The sequence below is a fragment of the Bubalus bubalis genome, chromosome 3 (genome assembly GCF_019923935.1).
Source record: "Bubalus bubalis isolate 160015118507 breed Murrah chromosome 3, NDDB_SH_1, whole genome shotgun sequence".
In the NCBI taxonomy this organism is placed as follows: Eukaryota; Metazoa; Chordata; class Mammalia; order Artiodactyla; family Bovidae; genus Bubalus; species Bubalus bubalis.
In genome coordinates this window covers 9,897,136-9,921,804 of record NC_059159.1, presented here as the reverse complement: position 1 = coordinate 9,921,804, position 24,669 = coordinate 9,897,136, and the positions used below count along the sequence as shown (strand labels likewise).

Sequence of the window (24,669 nt, the reverse complement as noted above, 5' to 3'; positions counted from 1 at the left end):
GAGCGAGGGCTGCCGGGAGCGTGTTGCCCGGAGGCGGGGCGAGCGCGCCGGGCGGAAGTCGGCCTCCCGCTGGGTCCCCGGCGCTACCCGCAGCGAGGCCCCGCCGCCCGCGGGCCCCGGAGCCAGCCCGCACCGGGTGAGTGACGGCCTGCCGGCGGCTCGCCGGCGCCTGCTGCCCGCTCCGACCCCGCCGCGTCTCTCCTCCGACCCCAGGCTCCATCCCCCTTCTCCCTGAGCGGGGCCCCCGCCCCCCTTGACTTGCTGACTAGGGTGGGACGCCTCCCTCTCCTCTGACTTGTAAGACTCTTACCTCCTCTGACCTACGGGACACTTTCCCCCTCTGACTTAGGAGATACCTCCCTCGTGTGACTGCAGGACGACCCTCTCTGACCTGGGGGACTCGTCCACCCTCTGACTGGTGCGGTCCACCACCCCTCTGACTGCAGGACTCCTGCCCCCTCTGACTTGTGGACACCTCGCCCCTCCGCCTAGGTTGGGACATCACCCCCTCTGAGCCTGGAGGATGCATTCCCTTCCTGAGGCTTAACTATCCTGGAGGACATCCCTCTCCTGCTCGCTGTGATTTCATTACCAGCCTCTGTGACCTCTGCAGGGTTTCTCCTGACCAGTTAGGGAACCCCTCCCCTCTCTGACTGGCACTCTGTCACACCTGCAGCAGGTCAGTGTCCCCCCACCCCAGCAGGCCTTCCTCTCCTTCCCCTCTTTCCTTTTGCACCCAGACTGTCTGCCCTGCCCCCTCTCCATCCTCTCCTCCCCACCTTCTGGTCAGGATGGGCACCATTCCCAGGACAGGCACTTTGCCCATCCCTGTGGTTTGTCGTGACCCTTGCGCTCATGTCCCTAGGCTTGGCAGGCACCTGAGGGTCCCCCAGGAGATGGGTGCCTCTTTGCACTCCAGCCCCATTTCCTATGCCTGCCTCAGGGTATGTGCTTGACATCTTTTCCTACCCATTTCTGAACAAATTGTAGATGTGGGAGCCTGCATCTATTGAGGTCAAGTGAATCTTGCTGGCCCTTCTGTCCAAGGACCAAACGTTAACAAAAGCACGGGGTATCCAGGGGTCCATGAAAAGGAAGCAGGTGTTGTAGCCCTTCAGGAGCCCTAGGGTCTCTGCAACCTCCCCCTCCTCTCCCTTGAGGAGCTTGATTGAGAAAAATCTGCCTGGGCTGGGCTGCGGGCCTTCCTCCAGCCCCCAGCCTCACCCCACAGGCCTGCCAGTGACACAGCCCAGCCTGCGCCTGTGGACTCGGTGGGGCTCCTCCCAGAAGAGCCAGCAAGCAGCCAGCCCCTGGGGCGCCTCCCTGCCGGCCTCAATGAGCCCTCTATTCGGCCTGAGAGGCACACCAACCAGCCAGCCACTCCCTCTGCACTTGGTAGGGGCCTCCCATCCTGAGAGTGTTTTTGGGAGAGGACTCAGAGGAGATGGGTCGATTTGGTCAGGCACTGTCACGAGGCCTCTGCAGTGGTGTGGGGCCAGGATTCTCCATCTTCTCACTTTTTCCCGTCAGTTAACCTGACGAGATCAGGTTAACCAGTTAACCTGATCACACAAGGCACTGTGATGTCACAGGGTGGTGGAGGAAATCCCCTACGGGCAAGTATGCTTTGTGGCACCGTATGATCTGATTATTCCATTCCTTCTGTTAGCTGAAAGTGTGCTTTCTTCCCCCTAAAGATGTTACCCAAATGTAGTTCACCCCTTGTTTTCATAGCCCGCAGCAGTGATGTGTTTAAGCTGTTGATACTTGAGGGATTTCTTACCTGCCAATCTGACTGCACCCTGCACGTGTGCCCAGCCTCCCTGAGCCACAGATGTGGGGAGGAGGGACCCAGGGTGCAGGAGGAGTGGCTGTGTCCGCCCTACTCCCTGACTGTGGCCTTTGAGGTGAGCACTGCAGGCTGCCACATACACACGCCCCTTTCATCTGAGTCTCAGGACTTGCCAGCAGCAACGTGGCAGTCCTCGTGGCAGCTGTGGAGGGTGGGTGGACACATGTTCCAGTGTGGTGTTCTTCAGAAACAGAGTACTTCAGATCTGGGAGTGTGGTCTGGAGTCCTGAAATGGGTCTACACTGTGATAAGTCATTTCTCTATCGTTCAGATGATTGTGGAATGGTACCTAGGACACTGCAGGGAAAACGGTAGTGATGTTACTTTTCCCTTCAGTAACACCCTGGACTGTGGAGATTCCTGGAAAGATATTATTAAATGCCAACGTTAGGGGAATCTAAAACTTTCATTTTAATCTTTAAGGACCTCTGTTGATTTCCCGTTTCACTAGACTCAAGATGATCTATTAGAAAAAAATAATCCTGGTGATAGAGAAATCTGTTTGGGAGGGTGTTCAGTTTTCTCACTTCCTGTATACCTTTTTTTTTTTAATCCTACTTGTTTACCTGTAGTAGGTCCAGTCATTAAGTGGAACTCACAGCTTCAGGTTCTGAAGCAGAGCCCGACTTGCATTCTTGTTCAGCTGGGGGAACAAGCCATGGGGAATGAGGCTGGAGTAGGGCCCCAGACAGCAGGGGTCAGACAGGGCCAGACCAGATACTGTTACGGTTACTGACGGTGTGGGGTGAGGGTGAGGTTGGAGCCCCCACAGAAGGGCTCCAAGGGTTGAGTGAGTCCCAGCGGTGTCTGCAGGTTGGAGCCCCCACAGAAGGGCTCTGAGGGTTGAGCGAGTCCCAGCGGTGTCTGCCACTGAGAAAAGTGCCAGGAGGAAACGGCTTCTTGAAGGTGCAGCTCCACTGTCTGGGAGCAAGCCCTGATTCAGATGGATCATGGGATGATTGTGTCCTCGTATTTGTGGGCTCTCTGCATAAACAGCCCCAGTGACATGTGGTTTTGTGTATGACACCTCGCTTTCAACTGGAAAGATCACTTTTTGCTAAAAATCCTCCAAGTATAGCTTTAATGATACAACTGAAGCACACGCAGCCCTCCCATGATGGCAGTAACTACAAACTGTGGGCGATCCTGACACCGTGTGCCCACCCCGGAGACAGAGCCGTGTGCCCACCCCAGAGACAGAGCCATGTGCCCACCCTGGAGACAGAGCTGTGTGCGAACGGCCCTGCCCCTTTGGAAAAGCTGGGGGTTCTTTCTCTGTCTCCCTCCTTGTGGTTGGCAGAATAGTGCCCCCCCAAGATGTCCACATCCTGACCCCCAGAATCGACAAATATATCACGTGGCATGGGGTTATTAGGGATTCCCTGGTGGCTCAGATGTACAGAATGCCTGTGATGCTGGAGACCTGGGTTCGATCTCTCGGTCGGGAAGATCCCCTGGAGAAGGAGATGACAACCCACTCCAGTATTCTTGCCTGGAAAATCCCACTGATGGAGGAGCCTGGTGGGCTACAGTCCATGGGGTCGCAAAGAGTGAGACACAACTGAGCGACTTTACTTTCACAAGGGGATATTAAAGTAGCAGATGGAATTAAGGTTGTTAACCCACGACCTTAAAATAGGGAAACCATGCTGGGTTATCGAGCAATCACAGAGCCTTTAAACGCGGAAGAGGGAGAGAGGAGAACTTGAGAGGGAAGTGACAGCAGAAAGGCCAGAGCAAGACAGTGTTGTTGCCGGCTTTGAAGGTGGAGGAAGGGGCCGCAAGCCAAGAAATGTGGGCAGCCGCGAGAAGCTGAGAAAGGCCAGCTCCTCAGAAAAGGACACAGCCCTTGATTTTAGTCCAGTGAGACCCATGTCAGACTTCCGTCCTCCGAGACCCTAAAGTGAGTTTGTGGTGTGTAAGCCGCCGAGTCTGTGGTGATTTGTTAATAGCAGCAACAGAAAACAAATTCACTCCTCTTGGGTAGTGACCTTAAAACAAGCCAGAGGGCTGAAAAATAAGTTACCTCAAGCTGTATGTAACCGGATTCAGCATGCAGTTGTGAATGCCTGTATAGAGAGTAAGAGGAGCCTGGGAAGGTGCAGACTCAGGTAGGGCCCGGAGTTTCAGCCCTGACCTCAGTATTCATTGGAAGGACTGGTGTTGAAGCTGAACCTCCAATATTTTGGCCACCTGATGGGAATAGCTGACTCATTTGAAAAGACCCTGAAGCTGGGAAAGATTGAAGGCGGGAGGAGAAGGGGACGACAGAGGATGAGGTGGTTGGATGGCATCACCGACTCAATGGACATGAGTTTGAGTCCTCAAACTCCAGGAGTTGGTGATGGTCAGGGAGGCCTGGCGTGTTGCAGTCCAAGGAGTCGCAAAGAGTCAGACATGACTGAGAAACTGGACTGAAAAGGACATACTGGACTGCTGTGGACCTTTCCCGTCCTTCCTGGTTTCCTTCCACTGTCTACCCTGTCCTCATTCGAAATGGCCTAAAATAGTACAAAATAGTAAGCCTTGGCAAGTCCAAAACAGAAAAATGCCATTAATCAGGTCATATTTTCCAGAAGCTGAGACACACCGTCTGCATTCTTTGAGATGCCGTCTCGCTGGAGCTGTGAAACCCTTGATGCTTAGTGCTGTCAATGGGATGAGTTCTTGACTTTCTAACCAGGAAGTGCCCTTTGGCAGTGAGCAGAGCAGGAACTCGCTCTCTAGGAGCGAGGTGGGGCCAGGAAGGCAGTTGCTCCCCGGGGAGGAGAGCGGCTGCCCCCTAGGCAGCAGGGAGCAGGGAGGGGCCTCCTTATCTCCACACTGTGCTTCCTGCCTCCCTAGATCCTGAAGGGGGGTGGGGGGCGGATAGCCTTGGCAGCTGTCGTTAAACCTGTTTGCCCTGCCACCTGTCACACCCCTGTCCTGAAGGAATCTACAGAAAAAGGCTCTTGGCTGTGTCGGGTGTCGCCACCCACTTTCTTCTAAGTCTTGGTAGAGTCCAGTGATGAAAGGCCCGTGAAAGTAGGGGTGTCAGAGCCTGTCCTCCTCCTTAACTGTAACCAGACCTCGGAGGGGCTGCTGCTGCTGGGGTGATGTACAGCAAGAGGTTGGTGCCACCTCCCTTGGGTCTGGAGTCCACTGCCCAGTGGATAATCACCAGCACCCCACTTGGCTGTTTGCAGCCTGTCTTCTAAGGAAGTGCTGGTTCCACGGACACCAGAAAAGCAGGAGTGCCAGCGAGCCATTCTTGACACCCGCCCCAAAGAGAGGGGACCCGGAAGGAGATTAGAACGCGAACCTCCTGGGTGGTGGTTGCCCCTCGACAGCCAGGGACGTCTTTCCAGAGATGTTTCAGTGGGACTGGCACGGGAGAAAGGAAGCCCGGAGGGGTGTGGTTCCCAGGGGTTTCTGAATGGGAGCAAAGGCAGGCATGCCCCCTGAACAGGTGAGCCTGGCCGGCCAAAGAGCTCATGACTTTCTACCACAGCGACTTGATTCCAGTTTTCCTGGTTATATAAAATCAGCCTGGGACCTCCTTTGTGGTCCAGTGACTAAGGCTGTGCACTCCCAATGCAGGAGGCTCAGAGTCAGTCCCTGATCTGGGAACTAGCTCCCACGTGTGCAACTAAGACCCAATGCGGTCAAATAAAGAAAAACAGTTTTTTTAAAAATCGATCCATTATGATGGCTCAGTGGGTAAAGAATCTGCCTACAATGCAGGAGAGGAGATGTGGGTTTGATCCCTGGGTCAGGAAGATCCCCTGGAGAAGGAAATGGCAACCCACTACAGTATTCTTGCCTGGGAGAATCCCATGGACAAAGGAGCCTGGAGGGCTACAGTTCTTGGGATCGCAAAGTCATACACAACTGAGCGACTGAGCTCGAGCTGCACGTGGTGGGGTTGACAAACTTCTCATCACGTAGCGCAGACATTTAAACCGTTTAGTGTTCGGAGGTGTGTGGGCAGGGGGCAGGCCCTTCTGGGAACGGCTTTGTCCATTTCAAATCTCACCTGTGCTGGCTTGTCTCTTGGTTTTCATGGATGGCAGGTTTTTGTTTTTTTAATGAAAATGCAAGCTCTCTCTCAGAGCCAGGCCTCCAGCAACAAGAGACTACAGGCAGCTCACCATCAGTTTTAGATGATAAACCGGCGGGTCGTGGCACGGCATGAAAACGAATCTGATTGGAAACTTCCTTTTTCTACAAAATAAAAATAATCCCTTGGGATGCCAAAGGAGGGATGGACACCAAGGTTGGGCTTTGATCCAGTGGTGAAGCTGAAGGGGCTTTCTGGAAGGCAGCCCAAACTCTCTGGTTACCGAAAGCAATCAAATAAGTGTTGATGTAGCAAAACGTGATTGAAGCCCAGGCCTCCTTTGGTCTTGGGAGCCAACCTGACTGAGCAGAGCCCCTGGGCTCCTGGGGCTCAGAGTCAGTGGGGAGGCTGAGACCGGGTCGCAGCCAGAGAAACGGCAGAGCCCCAAGAGGTGCAGCCGGCATCAGGTACATTGATTTCTAGGCCTGGCCTCACACGTCGCCACAGACTTCTCAGCTGAACAGAGCACACGTGCCCTCATTGTTCTGGAGGCCAGAAGCAGGTGTCATTTCACTGGGCTGAAATAGTGTGGGCAGGGCTGCGCTCCGCTGAAGGTGCCGGGGACAGTCCATCCTCACCTCTTCCAGCTCCTCGGGGTCCTGTGCGTTTCTCGGCCGTGGTCACATGGCCTCCTCAGCCATCACATCCCCCGCCCCCCCTTCTGTGAGGACACGGTCACACTGAGGGCCCACCTGGGCAATCTCGCCATCGCAAGGCCCCTGACTGGCTCTCGTCTGCACAGTCCCTGTTGCCATAGAAGGGGACAGTCCCAGGTCCTGAGATCCAGCCCGGCTGCCTTTGGGATGTCAGCCCCTCACAGGAGGGACACTTACGGGGGGGTGGGGGGCACTTCACATGGACGCAGGGCAGGAGGGGGACAGGACAGCAAGTGCTCTCATGGGACAGCCAGGAACTGCTAGGTGGGTCCATGTGGCTGAGGGGAGAAAGCGTCCTGTGTGAGTGTCTGGCATACGGATTGTGGGATCACAACAAGGCGGTGCTGAACGTGTGCGAGGATGCGAAGCTTCGCCTGCAGGCTGAGGAGCTTGTCCTTTGGCAGGAAGGCGCTGGGGGCTGGTAAAGATTCACTTTTCAGGAAAGTCTCAGTCAGTTGTGTGAAGGATGGATTGGGGAGGATGTGTTTCTCTAGGGGAGCAGAACGTGGGTATTCTCAGCTTTGTGGGCCATCTAGTCCCTTGTTCTGGCCATGCCCACAGTCACAGGAGTGGGCTGGCCCCCTGTGCCAGCTTCGCCCGCAGAGCTGGGCCCCCCAGGCCTGAGCACAGGTGCTCATAATGTGAGGAGGGAAGCACTGGACAGCAGCGGGTGGTCAGTGCCAAGTCCCACAGCGTCTGACCCGGCGGCCGTGGCCCTGGGAAGCCGATCTGTCATGTGCACAGTTTACACGTGGAGAGACGGAGATCCAGAGGAGCAAGGTCACTTGCTTGAGGTCACGCGGCTGATAACGGGCAGAACTCAGGTTGCCCAGAGGTCTGGGTCATCAGGAGGCCAAGGTGAGACAAGACCAGGGCAGAGGCTGGGGCGGGGAGGGGAGTGGTGTGGAGTTGAGAGCTGGGGTGCGGACAGGTGAGGGGCCCTGGCACCCGCCAGGATGTGGCGGCGTGAGCGATTTGACTGCTGCCCAGGCTGGCACTGAGAGCTGGGAGTGCCTCCGGCCAGCGGTGCCTTCCTGCCCAGAACCTGCTGCAGGCGCGGGAGGCTCAGCAGCTGGGCTCCTGGCCTGGATTCCAGGGAGACATTCGGGCTGGGAGGGTGTGGATTCAGAAGGAGAAGTGGTGGGTGACGAGGAAGGAGCCTGCCTTGAGGGCCAAGAAGAGAGGGAAGAGGATCGCAGACAGGTCACCACTGGCAGCCCCATTGCTGCTGGCAGGAGGTGCAGCGGGACACCCTGTGGCTGGGCCCCAGGAGCAGGCCTGCCTGTGGGTGGGGCGTCTCCAGGGCCAGCAGTGGACCCTAGCTAGGACGGGGGAGAGGACGCTCCTCCGGGATGGGGAGGGTGGGCTCTGCCTTCATTCACAGAGGCACGATGTCACCCTTTCACATACCGAGCGCTACCAGTACCTGAGAGTGTACCCTGGAGCCAAACAGTGGCTCGGATGGGAGATATGGACAAGTACAGACTGTGAGAAGGAACCGTAGAGCAGGCATGGCTGACCTGACCCCGAGCAAGCAGGAGGTCCTCCCCCGGACCGGGGCCGGGGAGCCGGGCGGGCTCCACTGGGCCCTAGCTGCTGGTGGCGTCCTCAGAGTCTGCTGGGAGCGAGTGAGGGGGGACACCAGGACTGCAACCCAGAAACGAAGAGCCCACCAAGGGCTGTGAGGGCACACAGCACGATGGAGACAATGTCTGCGCTGGCAGGCACTCTGCCCACTGCCCCTGCAGCCCTGTGACGGCAGGCAGCTCAACTGTCCGGCTGGATCCAGGGCCGGGGGTTTGCGTGTACCTAAGCTGGGGTGCAGGGGCAAGGAACCTCAGCTGCTCAGGAAGTGGGTGTCCTTTTCATTCCTTCGGCGCAGTATGCTGTGGGGTAGAGGGTGGGCAGGGAGGCCCTTCTGAGGAGTGCGAGCAAGACCATCAGGAGCCGGGACAGGACAGCGAGCCCTGTCTGGGGGACGCAGGGTAGAAGAGTGGTTGGTCGGCAGGCAGAGGAGCCGGCTTGCTGGGGCCGGGTTGGGGTTGACGGGTTGTGTAACTAGCGAGGGTTTGCTCCCAAAGCAGGGAATGACACGCCAGAGGGACTGGCTTGAATGGCAGGTGTCGGTGCCCACAGGGCACCAGTGGGTGTCAGGGTCGGGGGGTGGCAGCAAGAGGGCACCTGCATGGTTCCTGTGAGAAGGGGCCGTGGGAGCCGATGGAGAGGAGGCAGGCAGCCGGGTCGCTGGGGCTGACAGAGCAGATGCTGCAGACGGAGGGGGATCGGGGCCACACCTGGGCTTTTCGAGGTGGTGGTGGCTCATAACTTTTGGTTGAAGTGTGTTCACACGGAGAGTTGTGTCTCCCAGGGTTTTCATGGAAGTTTCGACCAGGACACCTGTGACGATGGCCGTCCGCCATTGCTGCTTCGATTTCTGAAGGAAGAATTGCAGGCGAATGTGTATCAGAAATCCAGGCAGAATCTTGACCAGGAGGTGAGATGCAGGAGCTGAGAGCTCAGTGGTGACGGTGGGCTGGACGTGGACAGCGGGCAGCTTCGGCCTGGCCGTGCTTTTGAAGCCGTGGTTTGGCAAGACCAGAGGCGGGGCCAGGACTCCTGCTTTCCCTCGAGGTCCCCAGCGACCAGCTCACATCTCCATGGCAAATTGGGGGACTGCTTCCTGGGGGCGGAGGGAGCCCTCTCCCAGGAGGGGAGTCGGGCCCATGCCCAGGGGAGGGGAGGAGGACTCCGAGGCCATTCTGCAGGGCCCCGATGTCTTCCCTGCTCCTTAGAAGTCCCTTTTCTGTACTTAACCCTGTGGCCAAAACCTAAGAATCTATCCGGAAAGCAAGGGGATGGGAGGCCTGTTTCCCATATGGGCCTGTGGCCTTCATTTTCCATCCCAGGAGCCAGACCACATGGTCTACATTGTGGTGGGGGGTGGTTCACAGAACTGCCAAGTCCCCTTGTGAGTCCCCACACCCTTCCCAGCTGCCACCTGGCGGAGTGAGGAGCATCTACGCAGAGTCAGCCGTTAGTTGTTTGGGGGCCAAGGCAGAAATGCTCCGTGGCCTGAGGGACGTTTCTCAGGCTGAGACCTGCCAAGTCACAGCTGAAGGTCGAGACTGAGAGTGGCCATGGGCCAGTGTTCTGCTGCTTCTGCCCCTGGTGCTGCTGTGACCTGTGAGCTGCCGTGGTCTGTGCTAGGGACAAGAACCGCTGTTCCTGGCTGCCACCACCTCCCCCATAGCTCGGCCTCCAGATACACCCGGGGAGCGGGCTGGGCCGAGCCACGCTGTCCTTGGAGCTGAAGTGCTGACAGGCAGGGCTCCAGGGATGAGGACGCGTCAGCCTCTGGACCCTCAGCCTTTTGCATGACACAAAGGCGCCAGGGGACAGATGTTGCCAAAACCTGCACTGTTTCTGTTTGGCTTGATTGTGTTCCATAGTTGATTTGAATGGGCTTCCCCGATGTCTCAGCAGGTAAAGGATCCCCCTGCAATTCAGGAGACAGAGGAGGTGCAGGTTCAATCCCTGGGTCGGGAATATCCCCTGGAGGAGGAAATGGCATCCCACTCCAGTGTTCTTGCCTGAAAAGTCCCATGGACAGAGGAGCCCGGCAGGCTACAGTCCACGGGGTCACAGCAAGTCAGACATGACTGAGCAACTAAGCTCAGCACAGCACGTTTTTGTTTGGCTGATTGTGTTTTATGCTTTATTTGAATATCACAGAAACGTAACCCAGGAGGACGTAACTCCCGGACTGAGCATGTGTCTGCTCTGTGCACTGTTCTAGTAGCCGGGGGTGCAAATGAATAAACTAACATGATGTCCAGTGGTGACAGGTGCCAAGGAAAGGGATGGAGGCTGCCGTTGGGAGCAGAGCCATCAGGGAGGGCTTCCTGGCCTAGGTGACCGTTGCTTAAAATGGACCTGTACTCTCTCTGAGAGTTTGTCCTGCCCAACCCTCCCTACCTCCCCGCCTGCCACATGCCCTCTTTCCCAAGACTGCAAAGCACCAGCTTATGCAGAACTTTCTCTCACTGAGGTTTGTGTCTTGCCAGCTGGGACAGAGGACATGGAATGGTTTTGCTTTGGAAAAGCTTTTTTCCTGCTGAATAAGAGTAAACAAAGACGCTGCTAGAGTCAGGGTTTACTTAGGCCAAGGGAGCAGTAATGGCTGAGTTGTGGCCACGCCAGTCACCCTGGACGAGGCCACCTTGGACCGTGCGCCCGCTCGTAGGTGGGGCGCTGTGCCTGGCAGGTCGTGACCACTCTCCTTTCCCCTGCGTTGCAGGTCCCGCCGCCCTTCAGTCTGATGCCCGTCCAGCTCTCCCACCCCCCGGAATGGAATGAGTCTATGCACTCTCTCCGGATCAGCGTGGGGGGCCTTCCCGTGCTGGCGTCCATGACCAAGGCCGCAGACCCCCGCTTCCGCCCCCGCTGGAAGGTGATCCTGCCATCCTTCGTGGGCGCCGCTGTCCTTTGGCTGCTCTACACCCACCGCCCCCCTCCTGGCCGGCCCCCCCTGCCCAACACCCACAACTGGAAGCTCGTCCAGCCACCTGCTGCCCGGTACAATGACACCTACCCGCTGTCTGCCCCCCAGAGGACACCGGGCGGGACGCGATACCGGATCGCTGTTATTGCTGACCTGGACACAAAGTCCAGGGCCCAGGAGGAGAACACCTGGGTCAGTTACCTAAAGAAGGGTTATCTGACCCTGTCAGACAGCGGGGACCGGGTGGCCGTGGAGTGGGACCAAGGCCATGAGGTCTTGGAGTCCCACCTGGCAGAAAAGGGGCGGGGCATGGAGCTGTCGGATCTGATCGTCTTCAACGGGAAGCTCTACTCCGTGGATGACCGCACGGGCGTGGTCTACCAGATCGAAGGCTCCAGGGCCGTGCCCTGGGTCATCCTGTCCGACGGCGACGGCACTGTGGGGAAAGGTAAGTCAGGCTCTCTGTCCCCGGGCTCGCTGCGGTGCTGGAGATCAGGTCATCCGGTTGGTTCTCAGCACGTGCACAGCAAAGCAGTCACTGGTCCAGGGGTGGACGTCAGGGAGATCTCGTCTACCCCACCTCTGACCTGCAGCCCCCACAGCCTGAGCAGAGTCCTCGGCGACCTCAAACCGAAGCCGCGCCCAGGAGTGTGAGCTTCTGCTGGGGGCTGGCGGGGAAGCGGGGTCTCTCCCAGAGGAGCGCTGGGCCCTGTCCTCAGGAACAGCCCCTTTCTGCGTCCTCAGCTGTATCAGTGTCTTGAGTGCACGCTGGGACTGCGCCCTCCACGTGGCTTGGCTTTAAAGCTGGGGCATCAGGTTTGCTCATTCTGAACTGAGACTTTGTTAAAAAGCAAACTGCTCCTTTCTGAAGACCCAGCAGGGGAGGGTCTGAGTGTGAACAGCAGTGCCTCCCACCCCGACCTTGAGTGGAGTCCAACCTCTGACATCGGCTGTGCCAGCAGGCAGGTAGCAGAGCTGAGGGGGGGGGCGGGCCTGCATGCCAGAACCTTCGCATGGAGCAGCGGGAGAGTTGACACCAGTTTCCATGCGTGTGGCTGGATCTGCACCTGCTAGAAAGCCAGGCTCCACTGCCAGCACCTGGGGTCAAAGGAGAAATCGCATTAACTCACTGGGCCCTGGGCTGGCTGCCAGGGCCTCCTTCCCTCGAAGTGATAAAAATCTGTCCCGACTTGGCCTGAGGCTGGGCAGGTTGGCATGACTCTCTCTCAGCCACCATTTTATTGAAGCTTCGGTTGCCCGCTTTCTGCCTCAGGCCGGCCGCGCGTGTCCGGCACCACCTAGCAGTTCTGCTTGCCCTTCGGGTCTGGAGGATAGCGGGATAGAGGAAGCTCGGGGTTGCCCAGTGGTCTGTCCGCCGGAGGAGACCACAGGAAGTCAGTGGGTCCCCCAGAGCCACCTGCAGAGAAGCATCCCGAGGTGAGGGTGGCAGCCACAGCTCCTTGGGCCAGCCAGAAGTTTGCAAAACATTTGGGAACAAGCACAGATTAGAATGCAGTGTAGGAACAGGTGAGAATACGCTAGAACAGAGTGCCCACAGAGCCTTCACAACTAGGCTTATGGTAAGTAAATCCTCTAAGAAAATAAACACACTGATTGGCCTGGCTTCTGTGAGCATCTGTGCTGAGCCCCATTACGCTCTGGCCGCTGGCACATAAATCCCTCGGGGGTGTGGCTGTGTGACCAGCACTTTGCTGCGTTTTCCCAGGGTTGGGCGTAGTCTGATAGGGCTGACATGACAGCTGGAGAAACGGGGAGGTTGGGATCTGCAGAGATTGTGAGTGGAGGGCCACTTTTCTGGCTGGGGAGAGGACTAGGCCGCTCCACTGGGGGGTTCACATGGGTTAAGGAGGCGGGGATCCAGCAGGGTTCCTGGGGTGAGTTTGGGAGGAAGATGCTAGAGGGCAGGGAGAGAGGAGCCAGGAGTCAGAAGGCAGAGGTGGTGCCCGTCTGCCCCACGTGAACGCCGTGGTGTCTGCTCTAAGGAGAGGGGCCCGACCGCCCACCCTCGAACGGAGCTGCGAGCTGGCTGGTCCATCCCCTATCCTCTTGTCGTCGCCCCAAGTTGAGTCCAACATGAGTGACCTCTGCCACCTAGAGCTGCCAGGCCCAGAGGGCTCTCTGCTCTGGCCTGACTGAGCCCATGGGCCAGGCCAGCAGAAGGCTGGCCCTCACCTCAGCCCCGCCCCTGTCTCCCTGTCCCCAGGCTTCAAAGCTGAGTGGCTGGCCGTGAAGGATGAGCATCTGTATGTGGGCGGCCTGGGCAAGGAGTGGACCACTGCCACGGGGGAGGTGCTGAATGAGAACCCAGAGTGGGTGAAGGTGGTGGGCTGCAGAGGCAGCGTGGACCACGAGAACTGGGTGTCCAGCTACAACGCCCTGCGGGCCGCTGCCGGGATCCGGCCACCAGGTGAGAGCCAGGCCCACGGACGGGCACTGCGAGCTTGCTTGTTAGACCATTCAGCTGTCTCTGATGGTTGCTCCTACCAGGCCTCTGGGTTCTGGGGCCAGCGAGCTGTTTTTGCTTTTCACCTAGGCTCACTCAGCGGGCTTAGATAGTAACCCCGTCCGCAGTGTCCTCCTGGGGGCCGCCCCAAGGTCGGGCCTCGCCCCTGACCTGGCGGTGGGAGCAGGTGCACAAAGCTTTGCTTCTTTGCCCTCATTTCTGGAAGTCATGGTTTATAGTAGGGAGGGGCGGTGCTTGGAGCGGGCTCAAGCACGTGACTAAGGTCACAGCTTCACCTCCAGATAGGCTGACTTACCATCCTTTTCGGCTTGAGAGGCACCCTCTCCTACCTGCCCTGATCCGTCTTCTCAAATCAGACCTAGTGTTACTCGTGCCTCTTCCAGAAGCTCTCTGCTCTGCGCCCCGAGAGAGGTGAAATAGCACCAAGGAGGTGAAATACAGACAGACCTTGTAGCCATGGCTACTCAGCAGTGTTGGGGGAGCCGGCGAGGGAGGGTGGCCAGAGAGGCAGCCCAGCAGAGGCTCATGCGGCCCCATGGGCTCTGTCCTGCTGGGTTCAGCCACTCTGGACAGACGGACAGCTAAAGAAAAGAACGGTGCTGCTGCTCGGGCGCCGGCCGCTCGCGGGTCTGCATGCGGGGCGAGGTCGCCCAGGCCCGGGTCGGGCGGGCCGTGACCAGCCTGTGTGTCCGCAGGCTACCTCATCCACGAGTCTGCCTGCTGGAGCGACACGCTGCAGCGCTGGTTCTTCCTGCCGCGCCGCGCCAGCCACGAGCGCTACAGCGAGAAGGACGACGAGCGCCGGGGCACCAACCTGCTGCTGAGCGCCGCCCAGGACTTCGGGGACATAACCGTCCAGCACGTGGGGGCAGTGGTCCCCACCCACGGCTTCTCCTCCTTCAAGTTCATCCCCAACACCGACGACCAGATCATCGTGGCCCTCAAGTCCGAGGAGGACAGCGGCCAGATCGCCACCTACATCATGGCCTTCACGCTGGACGGACGCTTCCTCCTGCCCGAGACCAAGATCGGGAGTGTGAAGTACGAGGGCATAGAGTTCATTTGAACCAAGAAAAGTCAAGATGACGAGCCAGGCCGAGGGGTGGACGGTTTTAAGCTATGTCAGGACTCAAGTTTCATAAAAACCCGACGACTGCACTTTCACGTGATGTTTAGTTGATCCTTTTTTCTTGTTTTGATTTTTTTTTTTTGGAACTCTTGAGGTGTGTGCCTGGTTTAGAAATTTCCAGAACTGGGAGCTCAGTCCCAGCCTGAGATGTGGCTTCTCAGAGGGGAACAGAAGTGGCGGGGTGGGGGTGTCTCCCAGAGCTGCAGGCCGGACATTTCCCTGCGCCTCCACCTGGTGGTGGAAGCTAGTCATTGCAGGCATCTTAATTTGGGGCCCATCCTCTGATTCAGCCCTTTCTTCCATCTGACCTCCTTTTCTTTTCTCTCCATTTCTTCTCCTGCTCAATAAATATTTCTTGAGCTCCTACTGTGTGTCAAGCACTGTGCCCTCTCTGGGAACCCAACAGTGAGTCTGCCAAGTGGGGCTGCCAGCCTGGTGCTCCTGGACCACCCGTCTTCTCTTCCTTGTGAACCTCAGGCATTAAATCCACCCCTCCAGGCCCCTGGAAAAGAACCTGTTTACACTGCAGGACTTCACAGGGCTGTGAGGGCAAGGGCAGGCCTCCGGGAACACGTCTGCTCAAAGTGCCCCAAAAGGGGTCACAGGCCCACCATCTGCTCCCACGTCAAACTTCTCCATTCAAGGGTCTGGCCCCGTATATTCTGTCTTCAGGAAAATTCTGTGCCTGCATAGCACTTTGAAGTTTTAATTATTAGCTTATATATTAATTAGTTTCCTTTCTTATAAAATGGAATCGGCAAATCTTATCAAGAGCAAAGTCCTGTAGTTAAGAAATTCATTCCCGGCAGTGAAGAAAATGGTAATTAAGCCGTTATAGTCCATAAAGCAAGTTTTCAAGCATTTCTAAGTCCTTGGCCAAAGGGATACAATGATAAGGATACAATACCTTTTTCTAGCAATTATCAGAAATTGCCATTTCTTTAAAGACTTCCGCAAATGACTTGAACGTGTAATTCCTGAGTCAGAGAGGGGCCCCAGGTTCTGGCAAGCCTGCACCTGGCCCCTGACACTGGGGCTCCCTTACCCTGGAGCTTGTGGATGAGGCCTACCTGGTCCGGCAATTTCTGTCCTGGCCTTTTATTTCTCCGCTTCCCTGTTAAGAGTTTTGCAGCCTCTTCTTTATAAAAACTTCACAGAAACTTTGGCATGTCTTAGTCCCTGTGGTCTCTTCTCCATACCCCAGAGTAAAGGTGGAGGTTTGGGACACAGGTCAGCCAGAACCGAAGTCTAGAAGGGCCATCACCATTAGCCCACGGTGCCCCTCTCCCAGAAGCTACCTCACCTCTCAGGAGAATGTAGGGTTTGTGATGGCCGGGAAGGGCCGTGTTTTAGGCTCTGGCTGTTGTCTTGTAGACTTTTCCCACTTTGGAATTTTAATACAAATGCTCGGAGGGGACCCAGGAAGGATCCCTCATTCCTGCGCTGGTTGTTTCTTCCACTGTAAGACTAATAACAGAAGAGTAGAAAACAAGGTTTGGAACAGACAAGTCTCTCTCGAGCTCAGCTCCCACTGTACACAGTCTGAAGGCCCAAGTCTTTTCTGACTTAGCTTACCTGGGCTCCCTGACCCACCTCCTTGATAAATATCCACAACATTCAGGGCTCTGTGATATTGAAAATACCAGAGATGAAATTAGGAAGGTTGGAGGACTAGGGACATTCTCCGGGTTGAGATCTAAGCCCCAGGTGCCCAGAAGCTCCATTTTCACACAGTGATTTTCAAGTATTTTAAAGCTAGACTTTCCCCCACCCCCACCCCCATTCGCTGCTGTAAGCATAATGATTGTGTTCCTTCCTACTGGAGCCATTGTTTTGTAAACAATAAACTGAATTCTCTTTGTCTTCTGGTCTGTGTTGGCTTTTGGCACTGCCGCAGGGGATATGAGAGCCAGTTCACACAGGGGCTTAGAGAAGGGTGCGCTTCCTGTGGGGATGAAGAGGGATCCTGGCAAGGAATGAGCCAGAAGCATTCTTGATGCAGCATGGCCGGGGTGCCATGGGAGCTCATGGAATTGGGACCGTGGACCTTTGTGGACTAGAAGCCTTTATGGAAACCAGATCAGCCAGTCCAGCTTGTCCCTAAGCCTGAAGACGCTGTTTTGGTCAGACTGATAAAGAATATAGGTTCTGGTTCCACTCCAGGTCCAGTCCTGGCTCTGACACTTTGCAACTGTGTGACCGTGGTTGGATCAGCTAACCTCTCTGTGCTTGTATTTCCTCCTCCGCGAAAGGACAGCAATAATGGAGCTACTTCACAGAGCTGTCATGAACAGTAAATGAGTCCATACACAGATTAGCATCTACTTATCCATTTTCTTGGAGGCTACTAGAAGATTGGCAGTGAGGTGGGCTCCAGCAAGAGTTCTTGACTGGTCCAGATGTCGTTAGGTGTCTGATGAGCCTGCAGGAACCAACTAGATCATTCTGGAGGACATCGGGGGCCCTAAGAGGAAGGAACCTTTAACCTCTAACCCTAACCCTAAGAGGAAGGAACCTGGAAGGAGGCAGGTGTAGGTCAGGGTGCCCGTCCTCCTCCATCCTTGCCCCATCCTGCTCGGCCTCCCCAGAGGCTGACCTGAATGAGCCTCTGCACCTCATCAGCACACTCTGGGACTGACCCCCAACCAGCAGGAAGTACTGATTCCTTCTCCAGGGCTGCCTGCCTCTTTCACTACTTCCTGCCTTTGTCACTTCTGGCCTGGAAGTAGCCAGAGCTCCAGATACCAGCTGCACCAGCTCACTCACACCTTGTAAATAGCTCCCCTGTCTTTAAAGCTTCCTTAGAGGATCCTAATCTGGGGCCACCTGCTGCGAGCCTGACCAGGACAGCCAGGGAGGAGACTCAACCATCAAAACCATGCAGGTGTCAAGTTAGGAGGTCAAGTATTCCCAGGGGCCCAAAGTGAGGAAGCAGCTCTCAGAACAATCCCAGGATGGGAGATGGGGAGCCAGAGCACATCGAGCTGAGGAGGGGAACAGGGTGAGCAACAGCACATGGAGGAGGAAGGCAGAGAAAAGCGGCGCTTGACTGTATCTTAAGCAGCTGTGACTCTGGGCTCCACATGACTTGCGCCTGCCTGGCACTCACGCTTGCAATTCATTAGTGTTAGTCACTCAGTCGTGTCCCACTCTTTGTGACCCCATAGCCTATAGCCCGCCAGATTCCTCTGTCCTTGGGATTCTCCAGGCAAGAATACTGGAGTGGGTTGCCATTTCCTTCTCCAGGGGATCTTCCTGACCCAGGGATCAAATCTGGGTCTCCTGCATTGCAGGCAGATTCTTTACCATCTGGAGCCACCAGAAGTGAAGTGAAGTCGCTCAGTTGTGTCCGACTCTTCGCGACCCCATGGACTGTAGCCTACCAGGCTCCTCCATCCATGGGATTTTCCAGGCAAGAATACTGGAGTGAGTTGCCATTTCCTTCTCCAATTCATTAGCAAAAAAGAAATTCCCGAAAGTCATCTCAGAACTAGGTGAAAAAATGAGATTAATTTCTTTCCAAATGTTAATCCTGTCGTCTTTGTGCACTTCTGCTGGCTTCCCTGGTGGCTCAGAGGGTAAAGCGTCTGCCTGCAATGAGGGAGACCTGGGTTCGATCCCTGGGTCAGGAAGATCCCCTGGAGAAGGAAATGGCAACCCACTCCAGTATTCTTGCCTGGAGAATCCCATGGATGGAGGAGCCTGGTGGGCTACAGTCCATGGGGTTGCAAAGAGTCGGACATGACTGAGCAACTTGACTCACTTGTGCACTTCAAATTGGTAAATTATACCTTAATAAAACCGTTAATAGATTTGGGTAAAGCAAAAATAAAATACCTTCACACAAAGAAAATTCCGAGGCCAAATGACTTTATTGGTAAATTGTGTCTAAGACATTTAAGGAAGAAGTTGTAAGGAGCCAACACAAAATCTTCCATAATTTTGGGAACTGGGAACACCCTCAATTCATTCTGTGAGGGCATCACTGCCCTGATATCAAAACCAGACAAATAGAAGAAAAATACAAACCCTCGTGAACATAGAAGCAAAAATCCTTGACAAAAATTTAGCCAGTTGAATACAATGTCCTGTAAAATGGACAATACTTCACGACAGACTGTGATTTACTCCAGGAATGCAGGGTTGGTTTAATATTCTAAAATCCACGTAATCCACCATATTTAACAGATGAAGAAGGTAAAACCGTATGATAATCTCAAAAGATAGAGAAAAAAAAAACAGATGGAATCCAGTACACATTCATGATTTAAAAGCAAACGGAGATTTCCCTGGTGGTCCAGTGGTTGACTCCAGACTTGCTACTACAGGGACATGGGTTCAGTCCCTGGTTTCAGAACTAAGATCCAGCATGGTGCATGGCCAAAAAAAGAGTATTTGTTAAACACTAAGGATATATTTTCTGAACATTTGTCATAATAAAAATGAATTTTCTTAATAATTTAAATATTTTTAAAATAATAAATACAAGCTGGGGAAAAAAAACCTCTTTGCAAACTAGAAATAAAAGGAACTTCTTTAAGCTGGTAAATGGTGTCTGTGGAAAAAACCTTTAGCTAACATAATACTACATGGTAAAAAACTTTGCTTTGAAGGCTGGGAACAAGGCAAGAATCGGCATTCTCCACTTTTTTTTCCCCTACCACTTAACTTTCTGTTTTGAAATCATTTTAAGCCACAAAGAAGTTGCCAAACTAGAATTAGTGTTGCTGTGTTCCCTTCATGGTGTTACACAACCACAGCTCTGTGATCAAACTAGGAAATTGGCAATGTGCTCGTCACTTTTCTTCACCCACCATCTCATACGAGGTCCTGGACAGTGCAATTAGGCAAGAAAAAGCAGAATCTTTAGATTGGGAAAGAAAGGGTAAAACTGTCTTTTTTCACCAAGGACAAGTTCAACTAAATAGGAAAACCCTATCAGATCAGAAAGGACTCTTCAAAAAAGACCTAACAGCTGAGTTTAGCAGAGCTGAAGGATACACAGTTCACATATGGAAATTAGTTTTATTTCTGTGCAGTGAACAACTGGAAATTTTTTTGAGACAGCAGCATTTATAATAGCGCCCCGAAACATGAAACAGATAAAAGTCTAACAAAATATGTACAAGATCTGTATGCTGAAAGTATAAAATCCTGACGACTGGCGATACCAAGTATTGGTGAGCATTTAAACCACTGAAACAGTGATAGAAATTGCCAGTAGGGATGCAAAAATGGGTTCAGCCGCTTTGGAAATTTGACAGTTTCTTAAGAAGTTAAATATACACCGACCATGGGACCCAGTAATCCTGTCCCTCCACAAAAGAAATAAAAACTGACATTCACACAAAGACTTGTCTCCAAATGTTCTTAACAGTTTTATGTGTAATACAGTAGCCGTCCCCCACCCTGACCCCTGTATCTGCAGAAGATACTTTCCAAGACTCCATTGGATGCCTGAAACTGTTCAGTTCAGTTCAGTTGCTCAGTTGTGTCCAACTCTTTGTGACCCCATGAACCGTAGCACGCCAGGCCTCCCTGTCCATCACCAACTCCCGGAGTCTACCCAAACCCATGTCCATCAAGTCAGTGATACCATCCAACCATCTCATCCTCTGTCGTCCCCTTCTCCTCCTGCCCTCAATCTTTCCCAGCATCATGGTCTTTTCAAATGAGTCAGCTCTTCACATCAGGTGGCCAAAGTATCGGAGTTTCAGCTTCAACATCAGTCCTTTCAATGGACAACCAGTGTTGAGTCCAGCTTGACGAGCAGGGTTTCCAAAAGTGCCATACAGCAAGAGAATGAGAAATGAGACACAAGAATTCAGAGAAAAGCAAGGATCAGGGGACCAACACCGCTCCAAGGTGAAGGAGCTGAAACTGAATCCAAGCCAGCTTTATTATACTTTCAGCTGTGAATGAAAGAATAAGCGGGGAGTTAAAACTATAACTCATGTGGCCTTCAGGGCCAAAGAACAAAACGATCATTAACCACTGAGTAATTAGGAAATAGCAATCAATTACAAATCAGTAACTAAGACTAATATTCTTATCTATAGATCTTCCACCAGATATGTAAAACATGTGACTCTGAGACGCCAGTTGAGAAACAGTCTGGGGTCCGTCTTCCAACCCCAGGATCATATCCTGTTTTCGAGACTATGAACTGTTCCCTCTGGACTTGTTCCAAGAGTTTCATGCCTTATAGCATCCAGTTTATCAATAATTATAAATTTCTTTTGCGGCCCTTGCCGGGGCCTGCTTTTCTTTTATTCTCCCTGTCTCCTACAAACCAGGACTGATCTCCTTTAGGATGGACTAGTTGGATCTCCTTGCAGTCCAAGGGACTCTCAAGAGTCTTCTCCAACACCACAGTTCAAAAGCATCAATTCTCTGGCACTCAGCTTTCTTTATACTCCAACTCTCACATCCATACATGACTACTGGAAAAATCATAGCCTTGACTAGATGGACCTTTGTTGGCAAAGTCTCTGCTTTTGAAAATGCTATCTAAGTTGGTCATAACTTTCCTTCCAAGGAGTAAGCGTCTTTTAATTTCATGGCTACAGTCACCATCTGCAGCAGTCTTGGAGCCCAGAAAAATAAAGTCAGCCACTATTTCCACTGTTTACCCATCTATTTGCCATGAAGTGATGGGACTGGATACCATGATCTTAGTTTTCTGAATGTTGAGCTTTAAGCCAACTTTTTCACTCTCCTCTTTCACTTTCATCAAGAGGCTCTTTAGTTCTTCTTCACTTTCTGCCATAAGGGTGGTGTCATCTGCATACCTGAGGTTATTGATGTTTCTCCCGGCAATCTTGATTCCAGCTTGTGCTTCCTCCAGTCCAGCGTTTCTCATGATGTACTCTGCATATATGTTAAATAAGCAGGGTGATAATATACAGCCTTGACATACTCCTTTTCCTATTTGGAACCAGTCTGTTATTCCATGTCCAGTTCTAACTGTTGCTTCCTGACCGGCATACAGATTTCTCAGGAGGTAGGTCAGGTGGTTTGGTATTTCCATCTCTTTCAGAATTTTCCACAGTTTATTGTGATCCACACAGTAGGAGTAAGCAGATCACCAGTTGCCAGGGTTGGGGGCTGGTAGAGGAGATTGTCAGCAAAGGGCCTAAGAGAACATTGAGAGATGATAAGAATGTTCTCTGTATTACGGTTGTCGTTGTTACCGTCTGTATACATTTGCCAAAGCTCATTAAATTGATGCACTTTATTGTATGTAAATGATCAGATCTCAAGTAAGTTTTTTGAAAAAGTGGTTGACATGCCAGCAGTCCCCCTTCTTGGCTGTGTAACTAGGTGGGCTTCCCCTCTCTGCACCTCTGTTTTCTCATCTATTAAAGAGTTAATAAGAGGACTTCCCTGGTGGTCCAGTGGTTAAGAATCTGCCTGCCAATTCAGGGAACACGGGTTCGATCCCTGGTCTGGGAAGAGTCCACATGCCTCGGGGCAACTAAGCCTGTGTGCCACAACTACTGAGCCCATGTGCCTAGAGCCTGTGCTCTGCAACAAGAGACGCCAGCACACTGCGAAGCCCGTGCAGGACAACTAGAGGGTGGCCCCTGCTCACTGCAGCTAGAGAAAGCAACGAAGACCCAGTGCAGCAAAAATAATGAATAAATTTTTTTTTAAAGAGTTAATAAGAGTTCCTTAGAAGAAAAGCTATGACAGCATTTTAAAACCTAGACAGCAGACTTCATTTTGTCGACAAAGGTCCATATAGTCAAAGCTATTGTTTTTCTAGTAGTCATGTATGGATGTGAGAGTTGGACCATAAGGCTGAGTGCCAAAGAATCGATGTTTTCTAACTGAGGTGCTAAAGAAGACTCTTGAGAGTCCGTTGGACAGCAAGGAGATTGAATCAGTCAGTCCTAAAGGAAATCAACCCTGAATACTCGTTGGAAGTACTGATGCTGAAGCTGAAACTCCCAAAACTTGGAACACCTGATGCAAAGAGCCGATTCATTGGAATAGACCCTGATGCTGGGAAAGATTGAAGGCAGGAGGAAAAGGGGGCGGCAGAGGATGAGATGGTTGGATGGCATCACCGACTCAATGGACATGAGTTTGAGCAAACTCTGGAAGATAGTGAAGGACAGGGAAACTTGGCGTGCTGGAGTCCTTGGAGTCGCAAAGAGTTGGACATGACTGAGTGACTGAACAACAACTTCCTATAGAGGTTGGGAGTACTGAATGGGTCCCATCAAAAACTATAGCAGTGCCAGCTGTCTCTATGTTAGCATCACAGGCAGCGTCCCCCTGTTTCGTGGAGCGGGAGAGGAGGCACAAAAGAAAGTCTAAAAGCTTCCTATGGGCTCTGGTCTCTGACAGCCCCCAGCACACTCCTGACTGCATTGGCTGTGGCCGCCTGCTTACGCAGCCGCGTCCACATAGTCCCCACCGGCCCGATTATCTGTGGAGCCAGGCTCTAACGGATGGTCTCCTTATCACAGCTTAGTCACTTCTCTCTGGAGAAGATGGCCTCAATTCCTGTTCCAGTTCCCTTAGTGGGCAGAAGACTGGAAAGGCCGGAGGGGAACAGACACCCCTGCTTTGATCCCAAATCCTTCAGCAGCTTGGGTTTTTCCAACACCGCCACCAGTTCCTCCCAAAGGACTTCCTCCGCACTCTTGACCCTGACCAGCTCCTTACTGGGGCAAGAACCAATGGAGGCTAGAAGTGACAAGGCCAGGGTTTCTGTGACAGCCAGCACTGAGGGTCCTTCAGTTGGGTCGGATGTTAAAACTCCAGTCTCTTCTGCTGCTTCTGTTTCTGTGGCTGCACTCCCCTTTTCCCCCCACGGAGCTTTACAGCTTCTTTGGAGGGGATCACATGAGCCCGTAGCCCCCTCAAACCTCACGTTTTGGGCAAATAGTCATTGAATGGTTGACCCGAGGGCTCACTGTCTTGGACTCAAGAGCTGCCAGGGAAACTCGGTCTCCCCACTAATGGTTCTCAGCCCTGGCTGTACATAGAACCACCTGCAAGGCTTCATGACCAACGCCTGTCCCCACCCTAGAGATTGTGGATGTGAACGCTGGGAGTTCGTGAGACACCTGGGTGATTCTCAGGAGCCGACCAGGGCGACAGCCAGCAGGTTAGAGACCTGGGGACATTCCTAGGGGATAACTCTCGTCCAGAACCTGGGATGCAAATGACAGAAAGAAAAGAGGATGTTGATTGCCTCTTTAACCTTGAAGCCAGGGCTTGGCCTTGAGTTCAGGCCTGGGGGACACAGGTGCTCAAACCATAGCATCAGGACCTAGGTTCCTCCATCTCTCAGCTCTGCCCTCACCTGCATCCTCAGTTGGGCTTTCCTCAGGGCACAGTCGGGGGCACCAGGGGCATCAGCACCTCCAGGCCACCTGCCCCCTACAGGGTCCCCTTCCAGCAGTCTAAAACTGACCCCCCAGGTCGGCCGGGATCACAACACCTCCCTGACACCATTGTCTCCAACCTGCCAGACTCAGGCCAGACCCAGTGTGCTTCCCCAGGGGAAAATCGAGGTGCAGGCTCTCTGTCAGAGGGAAGGAACGGGAGTAGGTGTGAGATGGGCAGAACAATTTATGTCCACTCCAGAGGTTCTGCCCCCGCCCCAGAGGGGTGAGGTGTTCAGGTCAGGCATGTCAAGTGCTTAGAGCAGAGTGAGCAGCCCCCCACCCCTGCCCCCAGCAACACGTGAGACCCAGGAGACGGGCGTGGGCGTGCAGTGAAAGAGCCCACGGTCCCTGGATGCAGACAGAACCTGTCCACGCCCATCCTCTGCTCTTCTGACCGCTGACTCCTGCTGCCCCTCCTCTCCCCTCCCCCAGCACCCACCCCTGGCGCCGGCTTAGCTTGTGAGAGTGTTGAAATTCAAATACAGCCATCAGCCGCCTTGCTCTGTAACCAGAGCACAATCAGCCAGACTGCAGCCTTGGGCG

The 24,669-nt window shown here is 53.8% G+C and overlaps 1 protein-coding gene across 2 annotated transcripts; it reads left to right on the top strand.

Annotated features, from left to right (window-relative positions):
* CANT1 (calcium activated nucleotidase 1) lies at positions 1-16,583 on the top strand. Of its 2 annotated transcripts, XM_006064120.4 has the most exons (5): positions 1-136; positions 8,976-9,101; positions 10,905-11,556; positions 13,333-13,536; positions 14,289-16,583. In XM_006064120.4, the coding sequence occupies exons 3-5, from the start codon at positions 10,926-10,928 to the stop codon at positions 14,657-14,659; spliced, it is 1,206 nt and encodes a 401-aa protein (XP_006064182.3). In that variant the 5' UTR covers positions 1-136; positions 8,976-9,101; positions 10,905-10,925; the 3' UTR covers positions 14,660-16,583. The 2 variants fall into 2 exon arrangements, with proteins under 2 accessions (XP_006064182.3, XP_006064183.3); XM_006064121.4 differs by lacking the exon at positions 8,976-9,101.
* The last annotated feature ends 8,086 nt before the right edge of the window (positions 16,584-24,669 follow it).

Coding starts and splice junctions, on each gene's coding strand:
- CANT1 (XM_006064121.4), top strand. CDS start 10,926: ATGCCCGTCCAGCTCTCCCACCCCCCGGAATGGAATGAGTCTATGCAC. Junction 11,557..13,332: donor CGACGGCACTGTGGGGAAAG/GTAAGTCAGGCT, acceptor CCCTGTCCCCAG/GCTTCAAAGCTGAGTGGCTG. Junction 13,537..14,288: donor TGCCGGGATCCGGCCACCAG/GTGAGAGCCAGG, acceptor GTGTGTCCGCAG/GCTACCTCATCCACGAGTCT.